Source organism: Vipera berus (genome assembly GCF_964194415.1).
Source record: "Vipera berus genome assembly, chromosome: 2".
NCBI classification, from domain to species: domain Eukaryota; kingdom Metazoa; phylum Chordata; class Lepidosauria; order Squamata; family Viperidae; genus Vipera; species Vipera berus.
The window spans coordinates 50,385,589-50,412,717 of NC_138203.1; the positions used below are offsets into that span (position 1 = coordinate 50,385,589).

Below are 27,129 nucleotides of genomic sequence, written 5' to 3' on the forward strand. Positions count from 1 at the left end.
CCCCCCATGTTTTGGGGGGATCTTTCCCCTTTTGGTATTCAATTAGGTTTGGGGGTTCTCACCTAAGATGTTCTCTTAAACCTCCCCTAGAAAAAACTGCTTCTTATGTTCGTCATTCTTATTTCTTTATTACTTTAGTTTTATGAAAAGCCGTTAGTTAGTTGGCTAAGTGCAAAAATACAGAAAAGAAATAATTCTATTTTGAATATCCATTAGATAATTTATCCTCAACTGCCAACATAAATCTAATTACCTGCTTCATAAAATCTCTTTCTCTCTTTCAAATAGGCTACTTTGTGTTCTATGAAGGGTTGCATGAGAGCTTTAGTAGCACAGTTAAAATCTGAAAGTGAAGATTTGCAGCAGGTAAACTTCATTGCTAGGATATTCCATTTCTATATATTTATAACTTTCATGCAACATTTCTTTTTTGCTTCCTTTGTATACTTTAATCTGCTATATAGATCTTCTGGTTTTTCAAACGTTTTCCCATTTTATTTTCTTATTCTGTATACTTTCAATTAGTATATTTAGTGACATAATTTTTCTGAATTTGTTGTGAGGGGGGAAAAAAACACAATTGACGTGACTGGGGACAACTTGAGGAGCTATCCAGTCACTAAATTGATTAGTGGAACAAATCAAGCATTAAATGTTATTTGCCCTTGTTTTTACTACAACATTTGATTTTTATTGATTTTTTAAAAAATTAAATGAATTAATATTGAGTTGAACTAATTATAATGTCTGAAAGTCCATCAAATAAGATAATTTTATAAGCAAACTATCCATATTAGGGATTTTACATTGATGCAATTTATTTTCTTACCCTGAGAAATATTTTATTTTATATTGAATACTTTATGCTAAAATAATAATTAAATTGGAAAAGTTTTCATATTTCATAATACTGTATTAGAACACTTTCATTTACAGATGAATAGTGTAAATAACATAGATAGACAAATAGAGATAGAGATTTATAGATACTATTTTACCTCAGATATGTTGTCTGTTATTGTCAAGAATTCTTATGAAAAAATTAAAAAAGATGATGTTCTATATTTCTGATTTAAAGTCTCAAGCACTGAATTATTTAAAATCAATATACATTGGTATCTCTGTACTCAGCGTTAGTGGTTCTGGGAGGTGCAATGAATACCAAAAACAATAAGTACTAAACAATTTTTTTCTATAAGAAATAGTGGAGTGAGTCACTAGATAGCCAACACGAGTTATAGTTTGTGTTGAGTACCAAAGAAATAAATAGCACAAGGACAAAATTTTCATGTCAAACTGCATTGAGTACCAGATTTGATGAGTTTCATAGCAGTTGAAACTCGGTACCACTGTATTAAAGTAACATATTAAAATGAGTAATAAAATATTTTTCAGAATACCAAGTTAAAACACATTACTTTTTTCTATTATTTCATTAACAATATTATAGGTTATTGCAAGCGTTTTAAGAAATTTGTCTTGGCGGGCAGATGTGAATAGTAAGAAGACACTACGAGAGGTTGGTAGTGTGAAAGCACTAATGGAGTGTGCTTTGGAAGTTAAAAAGGTACTGTAGCAAATTAGTGTTTCTTTAGTATTTAAAAATATAAAACAAATTCTATTTTCTTGTTTAAGAATTTACATAAGAGAGAGTTCAAATAGTTACTTTTGTGAAAGAAGACAATCATCAGTAATAGTTCCTGGAAAGCAGAAGCTTCTCTGGGAAGGAAGCTAGGAGGAAGAATTGTTAAAAAAAAGTATTTTCCACTTATGGTACTTTTCTAAATAAACTATACACTTGCCATTTTTATCTGGTGCTGTTTTTGTTTGTATATTATTTTGTAATAGTACTGTACTTTAGAACAAATTTAGTTGGTTGTGTATTAAATTAATTAGTCTTGAATCCCAGTGAAATCAACTCAATATGTTGGGTAAAATCAGTTAGTTCCCATAGATTAAAGTCTGTTTGAATTTATTGAGTAATTTCCATCTAGTAAATAACATTGAAAAATACGTTTAAATTTAAATTGTTATAAAAGCTGATGGGAAGTATCTCCCAAAATAAGTACTTAATTTTGGAAGGACAGGTGTTCTCTACTAAACCTTATTATATTAACAATTTGAAATTTTTATTAGGGCTATAATATGTCTTTGGGATACATCTGTAATGTACATGTATGCATAAATGTATTTATTTGTTCTTTTCCATGCCACAGTGAAGAAGTTATCACTGGATTACTATCAAATAATAAAATGCCTATGGTATATTTACAATGACATAACAATAAATGGCTACACATACACAAATTCCTTTCATATTTAAATAAAGACACATATTCTGTTATACATGTAGACATAGACCCATACATTGATAACGTTGCTACATGATTGCTGCCATGGGCAGAGTACTGATTTTGAGTGAAAAGGGGGAAGGAGGACGATAAGGCCTGTCAAGCACTTGTGTGGGGCATAGAAAATAATTGATCCTGCAGAGCCAGCTTATCTATTAATCCATTTATCCATTTATATCTTAAGACAGGGGTCCCAAACCCCCAGGCTGTGGCCCACTACTGGGCCCTGGCCCTGAACTAACTGATTTTACCCAACATATACATGTGCCATGCGCCAGCATACACACACACACACACACACACGCAGGTCGACCTGCAGTCGAGTGCACGTGCATGTGCACTGGCCTGCCACTCGTGTGAGTTGAGCTGTGCCACATGTGTGCCGGCCTGCCGCTCACACGGCCCGGTTCCCCTCTCCCAGCCAGGCCGCCAAGCCACAAAGATATTAAGATATTTCCTATTGAAATAAAGTGTTAATGTTTTTTATACAGCTAGGAAATCTAATGTAATGTTTTACTCTCTGCAGGAATCTACGCTGAAAAGTGTATTGAGTGCCTTATGGAACCTATCAGCACATTGCACTGAGAATAAAGCTGATATATGTGCAGTGGATGGTGCTCTTGCTTTTTTGGTTGGCACACTGACATACCGAAGCCAAACAAATACTTTAGCCATCATTGAAAGTGGAGGGGGAATTCTTCGTAATGTGTCTAGCTTGATTGCTACAAATGAGGACCATAGGTAAGCATACTGCTTTATTGCATTATTTAGTTATCCATTCAATCAAAGATGTTTTATGAATGATTTGGGTGTGGGAGGCAAACTCTCAAATCAGATCTTAACATAATGAAGCTTTTATAAACAGATGAGGAGCTGCTGTCTCAGCAGAGCCAGCTGAGTAGCCATGTTTCCTTTTCATCTTTCTGTATTAGATTCATATTTCTAGAGTAAAATTACTTTATGTGCAGAATATTTAAAGTAAGTGAAATAACATTATCAGCATAATATCTGCATGTAATATTTAGGGATATTCACATAGCTATCTCCTTGGCATAGGGAATATTTGCCATGGTAAATAATCTGTTGGAAACTATTGTTTCCATAGTACTGTTTGACTTTTTTTTATTCATTCTTTGAGAGGATTTGTTATTTAGAGCTTACAAGCCATATTGTATATGGAAAAATAATGTTGATATATTTGAACTTTTTCGTGTTGTTAATGTGATTATTTTTATGCTTACATCTCAATTCCAGGCAAATACTGAGAGAGAATAACTGCTTGCAAACCCTCTTACATCATTTGAAGTCTCACAGTTTGACAATAGTCAGTAATGCATGTGGAACTTTGTGGAACCTGTCTGCACGGAATGCAAAGGACCAGGAAGCATTATGGGACTTGGGAGCAGTCAGTATGCTCAAAAATCTCATACATTCGAAGCACAAGATGATTGCCATGGGGAGTGCTGCAGCTCTAAGAAATTTAATGGCAAACAGACCTGCAAAATACAAAGATGCTAATATTATGTCTCCAGGTTCAAGTTTACCATCTCTCCATGTCAGAAAACAAAAAGCACTGGAAGCAGAATTAGATGCTCAACAATTATCTGAGACTTTTGACAACATTGATAATTTAAGTCCCAAAACATCTCACCGCAATAAGCAAAGACATAAACAGAATCTTTACAGTGAATATGTTTTGGATGGTAATCGCCATGAAGATGGAGTGTGCAGGTCAGAAAATTTTAACAGTGGAAATGTGACTGTACTTTCACCATATTTAAATACTACAGTGTTGCCTGGCTCCTCCTCCTCAAGCAGAGGAAATACTGAGAATTCTCGTTCTGAAAAAGAACGGAGTTTAGATAGGGAACGTGCAGTGGGATTGAACAGCTACCATAGCACAGCAGAAAATTCTGGCAGTTGTTCTAAACGAATAGGAATGCAAATTTCTACTGTTGCTACTCAGATTTCAAAAGTAATGGAGGAAACAACAAATATGCACATATCACAAGATGAAAGAAGCAGTGGATCTATAACAGAAATTCACTGTTTGTCGGAAGACAGAAATGCTTTAAGAAGAACCTCTACTGGTCACTCTCACACAAATAGTTATAACTTTCCAAAATCTGAGAACAGGGCATGTTCTGTACCATATTCAAAAGTAGAGTATAAAAGAGCTTCTAATGATAGTTTAAACAGTGTCAGTAGCAGTGATGGGTACGGTAAAAGAGGACAAATGAAGCCTATAGAATCTTACTCTGAAGATGAAGAAAGTAAATTTTGCAGTTATGGACAGTATCCTGCTGATTTAGCTCATAAAATACACAGTGCTAATCATATGGATGACAATGATGGAGAATTGGATACTCCAATAAACTATAGTCTGAAATATTCTGATGAACAATTGAATTCTGGAAGGCAGAGCCCATCTCAGAATGAAAGATGGGCAAGACCTAAGCATGAAATAGAAGAAGAAATAAAGCAGAATGAGCAAAGGCAATCCAGAAGTCAAAGTGGAGCATATCCTGTATATCCTGAAAGTGGTGATAATAAACATCTAAGTTATCAATCAGCTTTTGGACAGCCAGAATGTGTATCTCCTTTCAGATCAAGAGAATCCAGTAATTCAGAACAAAACAGAGTAGGATGTAATCATGGAATAAATCCCAAAGTCAGTCAATCCTTGTGTCAGGTTGATGATTATGCGACTGATAAGCCTACAAATTATAGTGAGCATTATTCTGAAGAGGAACAGCATGAGGAAGAAGATCAGCCAACTAACTACAGCATAAAATACAATGAAGAGGCACACCATGTAGATCAGCCAATTGATTACAGCCTTCGATATTCAACAGATGTTCCTCCTGCACAGAAACCATCTTTTTCATTTTCAAAAACTCCGTCAGTACAGAGTACTAAAACAGATCATATTTCATCAAGCAGTGGAAATACATCATCATCTGTTGCGTCGAAAAAACATAACCAACTTCATCCAAATTCTGCTCAGAATAAGACAAATAATACTCAGAAGCCTACATCCTGCAAAGCACCTTCCATTAACCAGGAAACAATGCAAACTTACTGTGTAGAAGATACACCAATATGTTTTTCAAGATGTAGCTCTCTATCATCTTTATCATCAGCTGAAGATGAAACAGGACGTGATCATTCCACACGGGTAGCTGATACTGATAACTTTCTGAAGATAGTTGGAATGAAAGAAAACAGTGGGAATCTGTCAACAGCAGTTACAACTAATGAAACCTCATTAACTTCCCAGCATCTTAGGACCAAATCAAATAGACTTCAGACTTCTACTATTTCTCCTTCTGATTCAACAAGACATAAGGTTGTTGAGTTTTCTTCGGGTGCCAAGTCTCCTTCAAAAAGTGGTGCCCAAACTCCCAAGAGCCCACCAGAACATTATATGCAGGAGACTCCACTCATGTTTAGCAGATGTACCTCTGTGAGTTCCTTGGATAGTTTTGAGAGCCGTTCGATTGCTAGCTCTGTTCAAAGTGAGCCATGTAGTGGGATGATAAGTGGCATAATAAGCCCAAGTGATCTTCCAGATAGTCCTGGGCAAACAATGCCACCCAGCAGAAGTAAAACTCCACCGCCTACCCAAGTGCCCCAAGTAAAAAGAGAAACAGCCAAAGCAAAAGTATCCAACACTGAAAAGAGAGAATCTGGACCAAGACAAACTGCTGTAAATACAGCTGTTCAAAGGGTGCAGGTAATGCAAGATGCTGACACATTGTTACACTTTGCAACAGAAAGTACACCAGATGGATTTTCTTGTTCATCAAGCCTGAGTGCTTTGAGTCTTGATGAACCATTTATACAGAAAGATGTAGAATTGAGAATAATGCCTCCTGTGCATGAAAATGATCATGTAAATGAAGCAGAACTTGAACAATCAAATGACACCAAGGATAAACTAGAAAAAGATACAAAAGAACCCACTGAAATAGAGAAAGATATTCTGGATGATTCAGATGAAGATGATATTGAAATATTGGAGGAGTGTATTATTTCTGCTATGCCAACTAAGTCTTCACGTAAAGCCAAAAAGCCTTCGCAGGCAACTGCTTCTAAAATACCTCCACCTGTAGCCAGAAAACCAAGCCATTTGCCTGTATATAAACTTCTTCCTTCTCAAAGCAGATTACATTCCCCAAAGCATGTTACATTTACACCTGGTGATGACATGCCACGTGTTTATTGTGTGGAGGGAACACCAATAAATTTTTCAACAGCTACATCTCTGAGTGATCTAACAATAGAATCACCTCCAAATGAACTGGCCAGTACAGGGATTGCTGTTTCAGGAATGGAATCAGCTGAAATTGAAAAGAGGGATACAATTCCCACGGAAGGAAGAAATACGGAAGATGCTCAAAAGGGGAAAAACAGCTCTACTGTTGGGCTGAATGATGACAAAACAGAAGAAGGTGATGATATTCTTGCAGAATGTATTAATTCTGCTATGCCAAAAGGGAAAAGTCACAAACCTTTCAGAGTGAAAAAGATAATGGATCAAATTCAGCTAGCATCTACATCATCCCCAATAACTACTAAAAATCAACTAGAAATAGAGAAAAAGAAACCAACGTCACCAGTAAAACCTATGCCACAAAGCAATGAGTACAGAGCACGCTTAAGAAAAAATGTAGAATCAAAAAATAATTTTAGTAGTGAAAGAAATAATGAGACTAAAGAGACAAAGAAGCAGACTCTTGAAAATAATTCAAAAGATTTTAATGATAAACTTCCAAATAATGAAGAGCGTACAAGAGGAAGCTTTGCATTTGATTCTCCTCACCATTATACTCCAATTGAAGGAACTCCATATTGTTTTTCTCGAAATGACTCTTTGAGTTCCTTGGAATTTGATGATGATGTAGATCTTTCAAGAGAAAAGGCAGAACTGAGAAAGGAGAAAAACAATAAAATTGAAGCCAACTCCAATAAAGAATATATTCCAAATCAGCAATCAGTTAGTGGATCACAAGCTGGTCAAAAGCACTCTTCAACTGGAAGAAATCAACCCAAACCTTTAGGGCAAAACCAGATCTCTTTTTGTCCATCAGCCAAAGACATTACGTCTACAGATGAAAAAACACAAAATTTTGCAATAGAAAATACACCTGTTTGTTTCTCTCGTAATTCCTCTCTGAGTTCTCTCAGTGATATTGATCAGGAAAACAACAACAGCAAAGAAAGTGAACCTGTAGAACAAATAGAACCACCTGATAAACATATAGAATCAACTAGAGTACAGGTTTCTGGATATGCTCCTAAATCATTTCATGTAGAAGATACACCTGTATGTTTTTCAAGGAACAGTTCCCTTAGTTCTCTTAGTATTGATTCAGAAGATGACCTTTTGCAGGAATGTATTAGTTCAGCTATGCCTAAAAAGAAAAGGCCATCAAGGTCAAAGGGGGATAGTGAAAAATTTAGTTCTAGAAACACTGGAGGCATTTTAGCAGAAGATCTCACATTAGATTTGAAAGATATACAAAGGCCTGATTCAGAGAACGGTTTCTCACCAGATTCAGAGAACTTTGACTGGAAAGCTATTCAAGAAGGTGCAAATTCTATAGTTAGCTGTTTACATCAAGCTGCTGCAGCAGCATCACTATCTAGACAAGCTTCATCAGATTCAGATTCAATCCTTTCATTAAAATCGGGAATTTCCTTAGGATCACCATTTCATCTTACACCAGATCAAGAAGAAAAACCTTTTACTACTAATAAGGGTCCAAGAATTATTAAACCAGGAGAGAAGAGTACACTGGAAAATAAGAAAATTGAATCTGAAAATAAAGGAATTAAAGGAGGAAAGAAAGTTTATAAAAGTATGATTACAAGTAAAGCTCGTTCTAATTCTGAACTTACAAGCCATTTGAAACAGCCCTTGCAAACAAATATGCCCTCTATTTCCCGAGGAAGAACAATGATTCATATTCCTGGAGTTCGAAATAGTTCATCAAGTACAAGTCCAGTTTCTAAAAAAGGACCACAACTAAAGAATGCAGCATCCAAAAGTCCAAATGAAAGCCAGAGTTCTACTAGCTCTCCAAGAGTTGCCAAACCTTCTATGAAATCTGATCCAAGCCCTATATCTAGACAGCCATCTCAACAGGGTATTTCAAGTAAAGGACCTTCTAGGTCAGGATCTAGAGATTCTACACCTTCTAGACCACAACAACAACCATTAAGTAGGCCTCTGCAGTCTCCTGGCAGAAACTCGATTTCACCAGGTAGAAATGGCATAAGTCCTCCCAATAAGCTTTCCCAGCTGCCAAGAACAGCATCACCAAGTACAGCTTCCAATAAATCATCAGGTTCAGGAAGAATGGCATATACATCACCAGGCAGACAAATGAACCAACAAACTGTAGCAAAACAAACAGGATTGCCTAAAAGTACTAGTGGAATTCCTAGAAGTGAATCTGCCTCAAAAGGATTAAATCAAATGTCTGGCATCAGCGGATCAAATAAAAAGACTGAGTTATCTAGAATGTCATCAGCCAAATCAAGTGGGAGTGAATCTGACCGGTCAGAGAGACCTGTTTTAGTACGTCAGTCGACTTTTATTAAAGAAACCCCAAGTCCTACTCTAAGAAGGAAATTAGAAGAGTCTGTCTCATTTGAATCTTTGTCACCTTCTAGACCAGACTCTCCAACCCAGTCCCAAACACATACTCCAGTTTTAAGTCCATCGCTTCCTGACATGTCTTTATCTTCTCACTCAGCCACCCAAGCCAGTGGCTGGAGAAAATTACCTCCTAACCTGAGTCCATCTTTAGAATACAGTGATGGGAGGCCAACAAAACGACATGACATAACTCGATCTCATTCTGAGAGTCCATCCAGATTGCCAATTAACAGATCAGGAACTTGGAAGCGTGAACACAGTAAACACTCTTCATCACTTCCTCGTGTAAGTACTTGGCGAAGGACAGGAAGTTCTTCCTCAATTCTGTCAGCTTCTTCAGAATCCAGTGAAAAGGCAAAAAGTGAAGATGAAAAGCAACATGTAACTTCTTTTTCTGGACTCAAACAAGGTAAAGAAAATCAAGCACCAACCAAAGGGACTTGGAGAAAAATAAAGGAAAATGAAATTCCTCAAATAATGACAAGTCCTCCTCAGAATATCTTATCAAGTCCCACCAATGGTGCTGATTCAAAAACTCTCATTTATCAGATGGCCCCTGCAGTCTCTAAAACAGAGGATGTATGGGTGAGGATTGAGGACTGTCCTATTAATAATCCAAGGTCTGGAAAATCTCCAACGGGAAATACTCCCCCCATTATTGACAGTGGTTCAGAGAAAAGCAGTATAAATAGCAAAGATTCAAAAGATCTTCATGGAAAACAAAATGCCGGAAATGGAAATGTCCCGGTTCGCACCATGGGTTTAGAAACCCGATTGAATTCATTTATCCAGTCTGATGGTCCAGACAAGAAAGGAAATGAAACAAAAATAGTTCTAAGCAATTCTACAGCTGCCCCAGAGACTAGTGAAAACACTCTAAGTGAGCGCACACCATTTAGTTCTAGCAGCTCGAGTAAACACAGCTCACCCAGTGGTGCTGTTGCAGCACGTGTGACGCCTTTTAACTATAATCCAAGCCCCAGGAAAAGTAGTCTGGATAACAGTTCTGTTCGACCATCGCAGATACCAACACCAGTAAATAACAGTACAAAAAAACGAGACTCAAAGGCTGAAAGTCCAGATTCGAGTGGTGCACAAAGCCCTAAGCGCCATTCAGGGTCTTACCTGGTGACTTCTGTTTAATAAAAAATTAACAATGTATTGATTTATGTGGATTTTTAAAAAGTAAAGCAGCAAAATTGTGGTTAGCCCCTCTTTTTTTTTGTAAATAGGTTTGATTCTTGTAGAGGGTTCTTGTTCTGGAAGCCATATATATTCTTTGTCTTCACTAATAATATTTGAGGGATTCCCAATTGATAATTTAGCAATAAAATTGCTAAAATAATTATATTTGTACAGTATATTTTACATATATTTAATTAACATCCCATACCTTTATAATTGTTTTGATGGGTTGGGGGAATTTAGAAAGATGAAAAACAGATTAAAATAAATAATTCTATTAATATATCACTTCTAGAGTTGCAAAATGGCTAAATAACTTCAGGGAAAAATTGGTATTTATGCCAAAAAAAAACCAACCCTCCACCTTAGTATTTGTGAAGCCACTAACCTTTTAATTAATCATGTGGCTGTGAAATTCACAGTAATATGGTTTCTGCTGAACAAGCCTTTTATTCCTGCATGGATAGAACTGATGTTCATTTTCTGAAATGATACATTAACATTTCTGTGGTCACATAATGTGCATAGATAGTTATAGTGAAATAAATACATTTTTGTTTTTGTGCTCTGCAAAAAAGAAAAAAAGGACATCTGTGTATGTGTAAACCTTGAACAAAATTATTTTACCAGAACTAGATTTTAACTGACAGTAGGTAGGATTTTTGCTATGCTGTAACTTGTTGTATATTCTGGTATTTGAGGTAAGATGGCTGCTCTTTTATTAATGAGGCACAGGTGAAGTCTCATCAAAACTAAATGACGGAATAAATTATTGCTGTATGTACATTTTGTTGTGTGTTACTTTTGCAGTACATAACAATGTTTTAATTTTAATGTTTAAGAAATCCGTTTCCTGTTATGCATTTCCTCAAAAAGCGTGTTGGGAACAATAATTATTCTACTGAAGTCAGTGGAAACATTCTTACAAATTTGAATGGATCTGCATTATATCCACTGCCTAATACAGTCGCACACTGGTTTTCTTCCAATTTCTAATAGCTGTTTGTATGTATCAGCTGCAGCTTTAGGATATAGCATTAGTGTTTTCAGCTGAAATATTTTGGGGTTCCTCCAGTACAGAAAAGAAGTACTTCCATATATATGCCCAAAGGCATAAATTTCCTATTGCACAGCCTAGAGTGATTTCAATATACAAATACAACATGGAAAGTATTGAGAATGAAAGTTGTTTAGAATATTTTTTTTCATTTGGTTAATGCACTAGAAACTAATGTACTAAATTTTAGTGTCTTATAGAAAAAAAGATTTGTATATTAAACTGCTCTGGATAAACCAACTTGTTATTTACATATATTTTTACTTTAGAGACCTTCCGTGACTGTTTACAACAGAAGTACTCTACTAAGTGCCTCTATACAGAAATAGCAACATGCGTGTGCACATTGTTAATTAAAACAGTATTGAGCAAATCAAATATATATCTCAGGCAGGTTTTCATTATTACAATCCTATTCATGATTATTTGACAAGTTCAAAATCTGTTTACAGATGTTCTCCGATAATCCAGTTTAATCTATAAATCAAACCAATGCTTTAAAATGTGTGGATGCTACAACTATTCTAATATCAGTTTTAACTTTTTCAGACCAGATAATAACCTCTACATTAAGATAGAGTGACAGCAACAATTAGTATGCATTTTCAACTGACTGATGGCCAAATTCACACAAAACAGAAAACTAGATTATATGAGAAATGATCACAGTATCCCTTTTACTTATTTCCTTATATTTTCTTTTCTTACACTTACGGTATAATAAAAGTGTGAAAAAAGAAAAGTTAGAGAAACAATTTAAGGTTTTATAGTGCCCAACTTTGAAGCACTGCGTAAAACCTTAAATTGTTATTGCTGTTATTAAGATTAGCAAAAATAAGCCAATGTTGTAAGCTTAAAAGTATTTTTATATTAAGGATAGTTGATATTATTTGCAATTTGTCTAGGCCTCAACATCATGATAAAGTAGCCCATGGTAGGAATTCTAGGGATGTTTCTGGGGTGTTTAGAATTGCAGCTCCTGCAGTCATTTGCCTTTGACCACAGTAACCAGATCAAAGTACTATCTACTATGGCTTAGCCCAGGGGTCTTCAAACTTGGCCCTTTTATGACTTGTGGACTTCAACTTCCAGAATTCCTCAGCTAGGCACGCTGGCTGAGGAATTCTGGGAGTTGAAGTCCACAAGTCATAAAAGGGCCAAGTTTGAAGACCCATGGCTTAGCCTAAAACAGAAATAAGATTCTAAAGTCATGGCCATGCTGGAAGAAGAGACAGCAATCTAGGCCTTGTAAGTTGGTTTAGCATTACATAATTGTATCTTTTGATGCAGGCTTTGTATTTTAATTTCCCAGCCTCTATTCCACTGGGTTGTTTTTTGTTTTTGTTTTAAAATGCACACGTATAGGTAGGCAATTAGCCCAATAATCCTAATCCTAATATTACTAAGACCACAAAAATAATTAATTTAAATTTAAGGTGTTTCCCCCCCCCCAAAGTATGACATAAGAATAGATGTAACTTCCTATTACTAATTCTCCGTCAAAAAGATTATACATATTTATTTCTTGTACTTTTTGCCTTTTAACAGGGCATATTTATTGGCATACCATATTGGTAGAATATTTTACGTGAACACAAGGCCTGCTTATCATATATATAATCTTTGTGATGGATTAATGTATATGTTTCAATGTACTTTTTGTGAGGCATCTTATGTGGGTCAATAAACAGGATCAGTATGCAGTATGGTTCATCTCAATTTATCTTTAAATCACTTGTTGTATAAAGACAATAGGAAAGCATAATGGGAAAAGCCCATCATATACCCATCTTTGCTGACTATTAACTTTAATTCAGCATCTGGAGGTCACTAATGTTGTCATATTTGTACTTGCTGATTACTGCTATTTTGCTTCTACTGAAATTAATCACTAACTTGTAAAAGTGATGCGCCGTGCAGTATGGATAGAACCAAGTCAAGAAATTAAGGCAACATTTTTTAAAAAGTTGACAGATTCTTTTAAAGTTTTTCTGCTGCTTTCTGCAGTTTTGCTAATGAGAATTGTACTAATTTTATCCACTTCCTTGATTATTTGTGAGTTGATGTATAAGACAAGAGCTTTTCTTTTGTAATTTAATTCTCACACTGAAATAAACAAATTATTTGACAAATCAAAGTGCCCCTTTTTAACGAAATGTTCCAGAAAATATGCATGTATTATTGTGTCTGCTTTTTATTTACATGAAGTACTTTCAGTTCCAATATATTGAATATATAAACATATAGAAGAAAATATCATATCTATCTATCGGGGGGAGGTGCTGTCCACATTTAATTGTGAACTCCATTTGCTGTCAGTTTTTTCACATAATTTATAGTCTGAAATATGCTCATTCCAAACCATAAAAAAATACTATTCATTGCAGTTCACCATGCATTAAAGTACAGGATAAAAAAAATCTGTATTCTAATAATTAACTATATCCTGTTTACAAAGCCATCCATTATTTTTACATATAAAAAGGAGGCGTATTGTGTATCAGATGCCCTGCTGAAATTGGAATCTGGCTTAATCTCTGTTGAGGTTTGCCATCTGACATTTTGGCTTAAACTTTTTTTTTTACTGACAGCTCAGTTCTAGAATTTGCATCATAATTATTTATAACCCTGGAACAGGTGTAAATCTGAACCTAAAATGTTATAAACATGTAAGCTTAATATTTATGTTAGGTTTAAGAATAGCCCTGTACAAAAGTAATCATGTCAGTCATACATGTGCTTCTATGTTGCATTTTCTACTTGGTGAGAAATAACCAAATAACCTTTCTTAATTAACAACTGTGATACATTTGCTGAGAATACTATTCTCAACCACGATTTTGAAGATTGCCCAATTTTGCTTAATCATTACTATTTGACAATATTGTAGTTAATCTATCCTCTATATCTTTTATGTTCTTTTATCTGCCGTTTTCATTTAAACACATCTATTCAGCATCTTGTTTTTATATAAACTGAGCTAGCCAGTTAGGATCCCAGATATCTGAAAAGGAAATTTTCAAAGCAGAATCTGAAAACTGTAAAACTTGGATGCTTTTTCACAGTATGGTATATAACATAACTGCATGGTTGCTCAACTTAAAATTTCCTATGACACATGTAAATATAAATGAGCATATTATGTGTGGTATCTACGTTCATGGGTGCTTTTAAATATACAGATAACTTTGGTTTCATGCATTCTTAAATTAGATTGAAAAACTTCATTAAAAATGAAAATGCAAGAGAGGGCTAAAGTTGGTTTACACATAGTTGAATAGATATTAAAATAAATAGAGTATAAGATACTAATATATCACACACAGACTTTGGCTTAATACAGCTCTTTTCAAAACCAGACAATCTTTCATACAATTGTCCATTGTTGCTGTTGAAGAAATAATAGTACATGATCTTTACCAGACAATCTTTTCTCTGCAAATATTTTAATGAATTGTATATTCTCTGGACAAAAATGCAGGTATTTATTTGACGTTTCATTCACCATTAAACAAAATCTAGAGATACCTTGGTTCGTAATAGATTTAAAACAGCTTTTTATCGTATTTGAAAATTCATATTTTATACGATCTTCTCAAGAGGGCTAAAGCTCTATCTGCTAAATTTAGCATGACTTAGTTTAAATGTGAATAAAATGTATGGTTTGTCTTCTGCAAACTGCCCTTTTAATTGTTTTATTTAAAGTAAATAAAATCTCTTTGCTAAATTGGAAATTTGCAGCAACATGGCTTTCCTGTAATTATGCAAACATTTCACTGCTTTTTCTTAGTACTAACATTGTTCAGCATTTGCTCTTGCCTACCTTCATTTATAGGCTATATCTGGAATGAGATATGGCATTCATGAAGATGCTAAGGGCTATAGCATGGGTAGGCAACCTCGGCTCTTTTATGACTCATGGACTTCAACTCCCAGAATTCCTGAGTCAGCATAGCTGACTCAGGAATTCTGGGAGTTGAAGTCCATGAGTCATAAAAGAGCCGAGGTTGCCTACCCATGGGCTATAGAATATATGTTATAGAGCTGACTAAAATGATGCAGTGGAAAGACCTATTTATGGCTTTCATGATGGAACAAAAGACTTATTTTAGTGAAGGTTTCCCTGCCAGTGAAGATATAAAAGGCAGACCTATTCTTGTGAGTCTGCTGTGTGTACCCCAAAAACATTAATGGCTGACATTGACCCGGCAATTATGGGATACTTCTGGCTCATTCGAATCACTTCCAGTCAAGAGATTAGGTTAGGGCAATATTGAAAGCTAAGGCATACTTGGGCACTACTGAAATTGTAGAAGGCAATATTTTCAATATTAAGCAAAAATCAAGAACTGACAGGAGGGAAGTTCAAAAGCAATGTTAGAAAGTATTACTTCACAGAAGCTTGGAGCCAATTTCCAGCAGAGGTAGTGGATCAGCCCTCAGTAATTGAGTTTAAACATGCTTGAGATAAACATATGCCCATCACCTGAAATTTTTTTAAAAAATTAAAAGAAAAACTCAGGGCAGACTTGATGGACCAGTGGGGTTTTTTTTTCTGTCCGCAGTTTCCTGTTTCTATGAAATGCCTAGGATAGAGCTATGATTAACTTGCCCACTTATTTCAGTGAGACTAAAGCATGATTTAGTTTAAATGTGACTTTGTGCTTCGTTGTTTATGTTTCTTGGACTTATGTTTATTGGACTTATAGTATTAAAATACTAAAATATACATCTTAAAGGTATTTGTTTATGTAGATCAGCTTTAATGAGTATGCTGGAACCAGATGCTTGTGTATTTTTCAATACTGAATAACTGTTATACCAGCGTTTCCCAACCTTAGGAACTTGAAGATGCGTGGACTTCAACTCCCAGAATTCCCCAGCCAGCATAGCTGGCTGGGGAATTCTGGGAGTTGAAGTCCACGCATCTTCAAGTTCCTAAGGTTGGGAAACGCTGTGTTATACACCAACATTCAAACCTATTGGGAAACTCAAGGGTTTACTGTTTCCTCCTGTCCCTTTTCTTAATAGTTGTTTTGGAAACAATGTTAAAATATGCAGCCTATTTGCCTATGACTGTAGTCATTTGTTTTTTTGTTTCTAAGGACCCTCTCTCACAGATGTTTTCTCAAAAGATGAGCAATGTAAAGATGCCTAGGGAATTGCAATACATGTAATTAAACAAGAGTGATCTGATTTATTTTACTCATGTAGCAATATGGAGCTTTGCTAAAAGTTGGTCTTGGATATAAGTCATGCACACAATAGAGATATATAGGTAATTTTTAATGCATACATTTTGAAAAATATAAGCATATACTAATGAAAAAGTTAATATTTTCAACTAAAGCTGAATAGGATCAGTGAAGGATTTTGTATGGATCAGCTAAACTTTGTCAAGTACTTAACCTGGTTTAGGGATAATTGAATAAATCCAAAGCATGTCAGAAAGCATATTTACTGCTTAACTGGATTGATTGATTCCAGTGGGCCACCGATTTATTTTATTAATCAAATATATATATCAGTCACAAAAGACTTGTGGCAGCTCACAAAGATAAATATGACATAACTGTAACAAAATAGTACATAAAAGCATCCTATAATTAATTCCTCAGAATAATACATGCTGTCAGACCACAAAAACTTATTTTCAAAATTTCATTTAAAATAAAATATGCAAATTAAAATGATATATTTATTATGTCATTTTATAAAAAATATAGTTTTGAAAACAACAAAACTTAGCAACATTCAAAAAAAATCATACTGGCTAACAGCAACTGTCTGTTATACATAAAATAGATTAAATGGCTGAGAAGTTTGATAAAACAGATATAAAACGCAGCTGTGTATCTTTATAAAATGCGCAATGCAACAATACTGCATATGGATTTTATTTTCAACAGTTACTTCCCTACAAGAACAGGATCAAATAGAAAGTGATTTTCCTAAACCTCCTTCTAAGGACAGTTGTTAAAAGTCTATTGTAACATACCGTACTGGGGTTTACTGCTGTCTTAAATTTAGGGATGGAAATATGATTTAGATATCTTGTTGGTTTAAAAAAATATTGCTTACTTTTAAAAATTCTCTAGGCCCTAGGATAACTGATAGATGTAATTGATTTCTTCATGTTCCTTAAGGCTTGACACAGCTTGTTTGTAATCCATCATCACTAATGTATCTCATGAAAAGTTGTAACTGCAACATCCAGTGAATTTAGTCTCCCAAGTTGATTCAAAATTATCAACCAGGAGCAGAGTACCAAAGCATGCTGCAAAAAGCTGTGATTTCAACCACAAAGAAAATATGCACAACCTTTTACTAGTCTCCACTCTAATCACATCAGTTTCATGAAAGACCACATTAGCAGTTTATAGAAATTGGAATTGTACTCTTTAATGGGGCAAAAGAGCTTTAGCAGCCTATGTGGAAACCAAATAAAAGTTACACATGATCTTTTGCTGAAAATGCTTTAATACAAATACAAATAATGTCCCTCTAGACCAGGGGTGGGGAACTATGGCCCTTTTATGACTTGCGGACTTCAACTTCCAGAATTCCTGAGTTATGGCATAATAAAGAGTAGTAAACAGAATAATAAAAAGATTGCAGGCCAATGCCAATTTTGAGGCATTTTGAATAATATAATCCCAGCGAGCCCTATGGTTACCAAGGAACTGAAACACTATTCACAGATACGTTCAGATTTTAACTTGTTCAATCAGATGTTCATTCAACTGTCAGGCATGGATTCTGGCATGTTTGACAAATACTAAGATCTTAATTTTAGAATTTATCTTCAGTATTTCTTATGGTTCATGGCAGAGCAAACACAACTCATTTCAAATCAATTGTCTATGATAATGATACTGCATCATTCAATGTGAATGTATCACAATGTGTTTATCAACCAGTTTCAGGGGATAGTATGCAGGGATATTGTTAAGAATAGATTTGGTGTAATATCCTTGTTTGTTTATATCCAGCCTTTATAATGGAAGGACTTGCAGGATACTGTTATCATTAAGTATCTCAATAAAGTAGATTCCTATTTTTCCTAATCTGGTTTACAATGAAGGTTGACACGAATACTCTTAAGTCCTGAATCAAATCAAAGTTGAGAAGATGAAACTTAACCCTAGGGTTCATATCCTTCGTTAATCATTGCTTGGTTATGTGGACTGAAAGTCAGATGAGATTTTTTTTCCCAGGGGAACTTCAATAAAATCTTCTGATGCAAATATTGTCCATCCATTCCTTTGTATTTCATGTTGCATCCACTTCCTTACTCAGAACCACAACCAAGCAGCTAATTATGTTGTTAAAATACAGATATTGAGGGCTATTCTGACTCTTGTGAGGGAATTTAATACTTCCAACTAAGCAGTTTGAGTATGTTTCAGACTATTGTTTTCTTTTTTAAACAGTTGTCAGTAATTATAAACTATCCTGTTAGCCACTGTGTCATTAAAAGACAGACATGATATATTAGTTGGCAGTATAATTTTTAATACTTCAAACCTAAGAAGTATATCCTTTGCTCTACTTGAGAAGATGAAATGAATAAATCAAATAATTCCTGATTTTTTTCTGCCACAATGCCCTGGACCTCCTTTTATGCTCGTGTGTATATTTTTTTATCATTTGTCTTTGGAATAGATTTAACTTGGCAGGCATTAATCTCTTCCAACTAACTTCTTCTCCCAAATGTCTGTCTTATAGTTTCCAGACCTTTAGTAAGGAGCAGATGTATTCATCTTCAAAGGCCTAGACAGAAATGACATGAAAGCCCTTAAGAATAGCTTTCATTCTAATAATCATCAAAGGTAAAGTGGAACTGAAGGACAATTCTTTTAAATTTACATTAATTAGGAAGCCAACACAATATCTACCAAATCATTATATGAACTTGACAATGCAAGCGCTGAAAGAGAATGCACAAAAGCTTATCTATTATACATTTTTTCTTATCTGAAGCAGGCATTGCAATCTGTAACATAATTCTATGTGGTTATAAAATACAGAAAATGCCATAAATAATTCAAGTGTGTGTACCCAGTCTTGGAAGCTGAGGTATCTTTTGCATTGCATTGCTGCACAAACAGATCACTTCCCCAAACTGTTTGGAGTGGATCTCTGAATTTTGCAAAGATTTTGCATATATATCATTTATCTTTGTATAAAAAGATCTTTCTATACAGTATATTTCCATAATCTGAAGTAGATTAACACATCTACATATAATGTGATGGGAAAAATAAACCTGGAATATAGACAGTAGAACTTGGATAGACGTGTAAATAATCCAGTAACTAGTATACTTTTTCTTGGCAAAGGGGCCTATTTGCCAATGTTGACAGTTAACAGTGACAATGTTTAAAGCTTCTGGTTTTGCTGCCCTCCCAGTTTCATAATGTTATCAGCTGGCAGGAAACTATCCACCAATCATAACAGCAATGTGTAGGCAGAGAAATACAGATGTGTACCTCACTGGATGCTCTTGTGCTTACCTTGTGTAATAAAGCAAGAGAAGGTGGGAGTACTCACCAACCCCTCAAGCCAGCTGAAAATCTCTTTCCATTTTATTCATTTTATGTAATAATGTTTTGGAACAGAAAAGCAGGACTCTCAGGAATGAACAGTAGAGCTTCCAAAGGCTATGTAGTTTTGAATTAACTGGACCAATACAAATTCTACCTCGTTCCCTACTCCTGTTCAAACCGTCATAGCTAGGACTTATTTCTCCAATCTCAACTCCAGTTCCCATAGTCCCTGACACATAACTGTAGATACATAACTGAAGAGCACCAAGCTGGGAAAGATGGGTAACTTTTCATGTCAGCGGTAAAAGTCACCAACGTTACATGCTCAGCAAAGAGCAGGTGATCTCCAATCTTGGCAACTTTTAAGACTTGTGGACTTCCATTCCCAGAATTCCTCAACCAGCAACGCTGGCTGAGGAATTCTGGAAGTTGAAGTCCACAAGTCATAAAAGGGCCAAGTTTGAAGACCCTACAGCAGGTGTGATTTCAGTAAGATTTCTTCTCTGTTTATATTGCTAATTTCTGTTTCTTACTCTTATACAGTATGAATTCTGAATTTTCTCCCAGGGCTGTCATTGCTTTTCGTGTCTAGATGCAGACATTTTACCGAGTTCTTTTATCAACCTTCGGGTCTCTACAAGACATAGAATCCTGTAAAAAAAAAAAGAAAGAAAAATCCGTCACGTGCAACAACGTCCAACATGGGAGCCACATCAGCACCCACCGTTTTTCCTGCCTCTCTACCTACATAATCTGAGGCATCTTTGTGGTTCGCTACGTCATCCGCCCGGCGAGGAGGTTAAAATCAGGGACCTCCCTCCGCAGCTCAATTTCCCATCTCTATAGTACCTGAGTCTCGCGACACCGAGAGAGTCCCACGAACGACACTCCGACTATCCATTGAGGTCGAACGACGTCACTGAGCGAGGGCGGGACAGTCGGTTTCGCTTTCTCCGCTTCCTGTCCCCGGTTCGCCGTGGCTGGTGAATGGCTGAGTCACGAAAAGCCGCCGCCGCCGCCTGCCGACGCGGAGGCCATGGCTTGGGCTGCGTCCTCTTTACCCTCCGATAAATCTCGGTAACGTGGGAACGGGAGCCGCGCCGTAGCTCTCTTACCCGGGTTGGCTCCGAGCGGTGAATTGCCCAGTCGTCTCAGACTCGGCGCGGGGTGTGAACCGCGGTTTAGTTAATCCGGGAGTGCCTGGGTTTCCCCCCCCTCGGCTCGGGTGGCCGTCGGGAAGGGCCGGACGCGACAGCCGAGAGTGGCCGAAACTCAAACGAGAGGCACCTGTGCAAGGCCGCGGCGACGGTTGCAGCTGTCCCGTTTTTCTTGGGCTTCGGCAACCTCGGCTCTTTTATGACTCGTGGACTTCAACTCCCAGAATTCCTGAGCCAGCTATGCTGGCTCAGGAATTCTGGGAGTTGAAGTCCACGAGTCATAAAAGAGCCGAGGTTGCCGACCCCTGGGCTTGGTCTTCCGCCGCTCGACTGGGAGGTCCGGTGGCTTCCATAAAGGAGCCCGTGGGCTTGGCGCGTGGTGGGAATGCGCTTCGTTTCCTGGTCCCTGCTCTGTGGAGCTGAGAAAGAGGGACCTGCATGCTTCCCCCCCCACACACACACACATTGTTTTTCGTAACTGAATCAGGAAGGGCAAGAGAATAAAGAGGGGTGTCAAACTCAATTTCATTGAGGGCCACATCAGCATTGTGGTTGCCCTCGGGAGGGGGGGGCGGGTGGGCGTGGCCTGGGTGGGCGTGGCCTACTGGGTGGGCATGGCTAGAGTGCGTATGGCCTACTGGGTGGGCATGGCCAGCTCTACGTCATTGGCATCAAGGGTGCCTATGGGGGCCTGGGCAGGAGTGGGACAGATCTGAGGGTCTCTGGCAGAAGGAGGGTCTCTTGGCCAGGGCCAAGGCAGCGGGAGCCGTTCCCTCACTGTTTCCAGGATGGCTTCGGGGGCCGCATGAAAGCACTTCGCGGGCCGGATCTGGCCCCCGGGCCTTGTGTTTGACATGTCTGGAATAAAGGCTGCAACATGCTTAGAGATTTCCTTCATTTATTCATTCGATGCAACCCTCTTTTCTTCAAGATCATAAAAGAGGACTACAAAGAACTTTTTTCTGCTTTTTTCCTCCCAACAGCAGCCTGACCAGCCCCATAGTCACCCCGCTGAATTTCTTGTGTGAGGGTAGACTACACCCTTGGTTTTTAGCTCCTAGTCCACAGGTCTGCAACCCGCGGCTCCGGAGCCGCACGCGGCTCTTTCAGCCGTCTCCTGCAGCTCCCGGTCCTCTGCCATGTGCAGTCCCCCCAAAAAAAAGTGGGACTAAAAAAGTTCAACCAATCAATTCAAATATGCAGGGTAGGTGTATATTTAATTTTTGCGGCTAGACTTAATTTGATTTTATTTTAATTTTATATTGGATTGTTTTTAAATTTTGCCTTGTAAACCGCCCTGAGTCCTTTGGGAATAGGGCGGTATATAAACCGAATAAATAATAATAATATCTCGCCTTGGCTCCACTCTTCAGTCAAACCCTGTTTTGCGCATGCGCGCATGTGCACACATTTTTTGTGGCTCCCAGTTTTTCCTTTTGTGAGGGAACCGGGTCCGAGTGGCTCTTTCACTGTTTCAGGTTGCTGACCCCTGTCCTAGTCCAAAATCTTAACCATCCTAACTGATTAAACGTTAATAAAACAAGCATCCGACTTTGAGCAATGAATTTACATGAGTTAGCAGACCCTTCCTTAAGACAATCATCTAGGTTTTTGAGATCCGGTTTTTTGGCAGCACACAGTGGAGTGGAGTAGGCATCCATAAGAAGCCTGATGTCACATACAAATGTTGCATGTTATATAATGTTTGTGTGTGTGTGTGTGTGCTATATAAGTTGCATTAGTTGTGTTCACATAATTGGATGACACTGTCGTGATGGTGTGATATCCATGCCCTCTTTGTAGGTGCTTTTCCTGCAGGTGCCCATTCATGCCCACCCTGCAAATGCCCATGCATTTTGGGAGCCTCTTCTCTTTAGATATATCCATGGTTGGTTTTAATGCTGTTCTTGTAACCTGTGATGGGTCTCGCTCTAGTTCCAGCCCACCTTGAAGGCTATGCTTGTGCATCCCTTGATTGAGGGAATAGAAATGATTTCTATTAAAAAAGTGGTTTACATCTGCAGTTGTGTTAAGCTACTATATGATTTAATTTAAAATATTAGAGACAGAATCTGCAAATAAAAATAGCAAATTAGCCAGTTTCATATTCTTCCTGTCAAGTGTTTTAGTTTTTCTTTTCTCAAACGTTCCATATGGTGGTGTTCATGCTAATTTCCTACTTTAAAAGGATTGGGGTGGGACAGAGTCTTTTATCATTTACTTATTTATTTGGGGTGCATCTGCAAGCTTTAGGAATTCTTAAAATCTGCTGATACTTCTTTATAGGGATTGGCACTTGGCAACATTGAATTCACTCATAAAACATAAAATGTTTTGGAGAGTCAGTTTGGTCTAGTCAAGTTAAGGCACCAGGCTAGAAACCAGGAGACCCCAAATCTTGCCTTAGGTGACTTTGGACCAGTCTCTTTCTCTCAGCAAAATCCTCTTCTTCTTGTGAAGAAAATAGGAGGTGGAAGGTGTATTAGATATGTTTGTCACCTTGAGTTTATAAAAAAATAAAAGTGGAATATAAATAGATAAATGGTTTATTACCCAGTTCAGTTTTATCTATATGTTATTAAAACTTTTGTGTCTGTAACATTTAACTGGGCCAAACAGTGCATCATAGGTCAGCAGTTTTTGAATCAAGGTACCTCAAATGGGCTAACGTATAGAATGCATCCAAGAGCTGGGACCCATGCTTCCCATAAAATTGAAATTTGGCAAATATGTGGTCACTTCAGTGCTCCTGCAGTGCTGCACTGTTGCCTGGAAGCTCTTTAGCCTGATCCCACCCTAGCCCTCCGGTAGCTAGGTAGACCAGTTCTACATCAAGCCGGCTAGAAATCAAACGTTGCTCCTGTCCCCATTGCTTTTTTGCCCCTTTTATGTGTAGGTAAGGCAACGTCTTTGAAATGGCAACTCGTTAGGTTGTCTAGTTAAACTTTAAAAATATAAAAATAAGCCCTTTCACTGATACAGTTCTTAGCCATAGTGGATTTCTTTACTTTAGGAGCTGCATATGTCATATTTGGAAGAATATTTGAATGTGAAGAACTAAGTATTCTTTTATGTATCCTATCAGCTTTCAATTCTTATTTCTTGCCTTAGGTTTATCTGTATATATCCAGCCTATATAAATAACAAGAAGACAATAGCAGAAGGAAGAAGAATACCTCTTGACAAAGTAATTGTGGGTGAAGGGAGGAAAGAAAATCTGTGCATCAAAAATATAATTTGGAAACTTATGTAGAATAAAATGTATTTGTGTGAACTGTTATTTCATGGAGCCTTATTAATCAGATACTAAGATGTAGTATATAATTGCTACTAAGATGTAGTATATAATTGCTTTAAGTAAAAAAATAATTTCATTGTATATATTCATTAGCACATAATGTCTTTCATGTATAAAAAGACTTGGTTGTTTTAATGTAGTTTAAAATTAAAGCACTTAAATGATTTATGTATCTTGGAATATTAAAAATTTCAGTTGCAAGCTATAATTACTCCATGCTTAACTGTAACATTTTTGTTACATGAAAATTTCTTTGCTTTTTTTTTCTTTTGGTATCAGGTAACAAATTGGTGAGGGTTGTCAATGCCAATTTTTAAAGCTGGCATATGGCTTGCAAAATTTAAAGCTGTGCATGCTCAAATTTATATCTATACATTCTATGGGCTATATCATATGTCTCTAAATATTTCCCATTTTATTGTGTTAATTGGTTTTTGTTGTCAATTGTACCTCAATATATTTTAGGAAATGTTTTTTTCTTTTTCCTATAAATGTGTAAGATGCACATAATCCTTTTAATGCTATTGCAATAAAACGCTGAAGGCTCCAAATTCTGTAGCATTAGCTAATAACGATATGTGGGTGACAGCTTAATTGGTGGCCAGAAATCATAGACGCTAAAAAATATTTGGTTTGGGTTGTTGTTGTTTTTTTGGTTAGGCTATTGAAAATCCTACATCTACAGAAATCCAAGATGTTTGTGCAGCAGTTGGTCTTAATGTGCTTTTGGAGGTAATTTTTTTTTGTTATTTCCTACTATACTCTTATGTAAAACTATAATTTCACAATTTGTGACAAAGGGGAAGGGAGTAAGAAGAATCAAACTCATGGAAGCAATGTTGTAACACAAGTCCTTCCCTTCCTTAGAGTAATGAAAGCAGCAGATCTTACAGAGGACACTCTAATAAATGGAGGTTGAGGATTACAGAACACATTCTTCCAATAGAGTGTTAACAACACTCTGGAGAGATATAAATCTAAAATGTTTATGCTGGTATAAAAAGGTAAAGGTAAAAGTTCCCCCGCACATGCGTGCTAGTCGTTTCCAACTCTAGGGGCCGGTGCTCATCTCCATTTCAAAGCCGAAGAGCCAGCGCTTGTCCGAGGACGTCTCCGTGGTCATGTGGCCAGCATGACTAAACACCAAAGGCGCACGGAACGCTGTTACCTTCCCACTGTAGTGGTCCCTATTTTTCTACTTGCATTTTTACATGCTTTCGAACTGCTAGGTTGGCAGAACCTGGGATGAATAACAGGCACTCACTGTTACGCGGCACTTGGGATTTGACCCGCCAAACTGCCGACCTTCTGATCGACAAGCTCAGCGTCCTAACCCACTGAGCCACCGCATCCCTTTTCATGCTGGTATAATATAATAATTAAGATAATAAGCTGGGAAATCCATCTTTGAAATCTAATCCTTGGCATACACTCTAAAAAAACCCTTTAATAATATAACTTTCAAATTGTTACAATAACATGTAGCCTTTCTTACAGAGTTTTCCTTTGAATTACTAAGGTAATATATTTGACTATTAAAATAAACAGTTTAGCTCAGGGGTCTTCAAACTTGGCCCTTTTATGACTTGTGGACTTCAACTCCCAGAATTCCTCAGCCTGGCACGCAAGTCATAAAAGGGCCAGGTTTGAAGACCCCTGGTTTGTTCCTGTGTAACTATTAGGACTATTAATTTAATAATTTAATGGTTCTTGCTCCCAAAGTAGATTTATAATTGTAAGCATTTTTATTTTGCTTACGCTTACTTGTAATGTTCTGAACTATTTCTTTATGTACTAGAAAAACAAAATGTACCCCAGGGAATGGAACCGTGATGCGCAATATAGGGGTAGAGTTCGCATTCAGCTGAAGCAGGAAGATGGTAATCTATGTCAGCCTCAGTTTCCAACACGTGAGTGTTATAAATATTCACAAGACTAGTTCCTTTTTTTCATTTATAGATGGAAGCCAAAGCTGCATATTATGGAACGCAAATGGTGGATAATTCCTGGTTACCCTCTGCTTGGTGAATTATTTTCTTGTTCTTTTCTCTCTGTTTATTTAGGTAAGGCAGTAATGTTATATGCAGCAGAAACAATTCCCAAACTGAAAACAAGGACACAGAAAATGGGAGGCAGTGACCCAAGTCTACAGCAAGGAGAAGGAGGCAAAAAAAATAAAGGAAAAAAGAAGAAATGAATGTGACATGGACTAATATATATTCAAATGAGTATGGTTACAGAAGAATAATGATTTCAAATGACGGACAGACCAATGAGAACATGCAAAGCTATTTTGTGGTAGTTTTTGAATTAGAATGAATTTCATTTTGCATAAAATTATGGTTGAACTATTTGGGAACATAACCAGAAAATCCTCTTCTAATATTTAAAAAATAATGTTTTAATGTATTGAAGTGTAGGTACAAATGAATGCAAAGGAGTTTGTTTTTGCCTTGGATACATTTTCACTTGATAACTTTACAATGAAATACATTGTCATTGTGATGTTGGGCTTCTCTTTATTACAATAAACATATGTTTGAATTAAACTGTTTAGAATGTTTTAATTGCCAAGTAGTGCTTCCAGTTATATTATTTTTTGATGGAAATCAATAAGCTGTCATGCCTGGGAGGGTTACAACAGCTGTATTTCATGGGCAATTGCAGGGAAAGTACTCATAAATTGTACTCTGTTTATATCAATATATTTTCTGTAGATGTCCAAAGGAATAATTTAAATTTCATAACTGAACTTTTTTTAGTGCCAAAATACATAAGAATATCTAAAAGTAATCTAGGAGTTGCAATTTAGATTGGGACGTTAAAAATATTTACAAAGTGACATCAGCAAACCACTTCTATGTT

At 36.7% G+C, this 27,129-nt stretch overlaps 2 protein-coding genes across 8 annotated transcripts in view; both read left to right on the plus strand.

Annotated features, from left to right (window-relative positions):
- APC (APC regulator of WNT signaling pathway) overlaps positions 1-13,397 on the plus strand; it is a 79,978-nt gene extending 66,581 nt beyond the window's left edge. For all 7 annotated transcript variants that reach the window (XM_081320273.1, XM_081320272.1, XM_081320276.1 and 4 more), the window contains 4 exons: positions 289-366; positions 1,451-1,567; positions 2,878-3,092; positions 3,606-13,397. In XM_081320273.1, the coding sequence (XP_081176399.1) occupies positions 289-366; positions 1,451-1,567; positions 2,878-3,092; positions 3,606-10,161 (6,966 nt within the window). In that variant the 3' untranslated portion in view covers positions 10,162-13,397. The remainder of the gene's footprint in view (positions 1-288; positions 367-1,450; positions 1,568-2,877; positions 3,093-3,605) is intronic.
- Positions 13,398-20,744: 7,347 nt separating this feature from the next.
- SRP19 (signal recognition particle 19) lies at positions 20,745-26,813 on the plus strand. Its single transcript, XM_081320279.1, has 5 exons — positions 20,745-20,886; positions 24,078-24,153; positions 24,925-24,996; positions 26,063-26,174; positions 26,328-26,813. Exons 1-5 carry the CDS (start codon positions 20,846-20,848, stop codon positions 26,459-26,461), a joined length of 435 nt encoding a protein of 144 aa, XP_081176405.1. The 5' UTR covers positions 20,745-20,845; the 3' UTR covers positions 26,462-26,813.
- Positions 26,814-27,129: the final 316 nt, after the last annotated feature.

What these genes read in the sequence shown, in the direction of transcription:
- SRP19 (XM_081320279.1), top strand. Translation starts at nt 20,846, where the DNA reads ATGGCTTGGGCTGCGTCCTCTTTACCCTCCGATAAATCTCG. An exon ending in TTACCCTCCGATAAATCTCG is followed by an intron (nt 20,887 to 24,077) that starts GTAACGTGGGAA and finishes TTCTTGCCTTAG; the next exon opens with GTTTATCTGTATATATCCAG. An exon ending in TCAGCCTCAGTTTCCAACAC is followed by an intron (nt 26,175 to 26,327) that starts GTGAGTGTTATA and finishes CTGTTTATTTAG; the next exon opens with GTAAGGCAGTAATGTTATAT.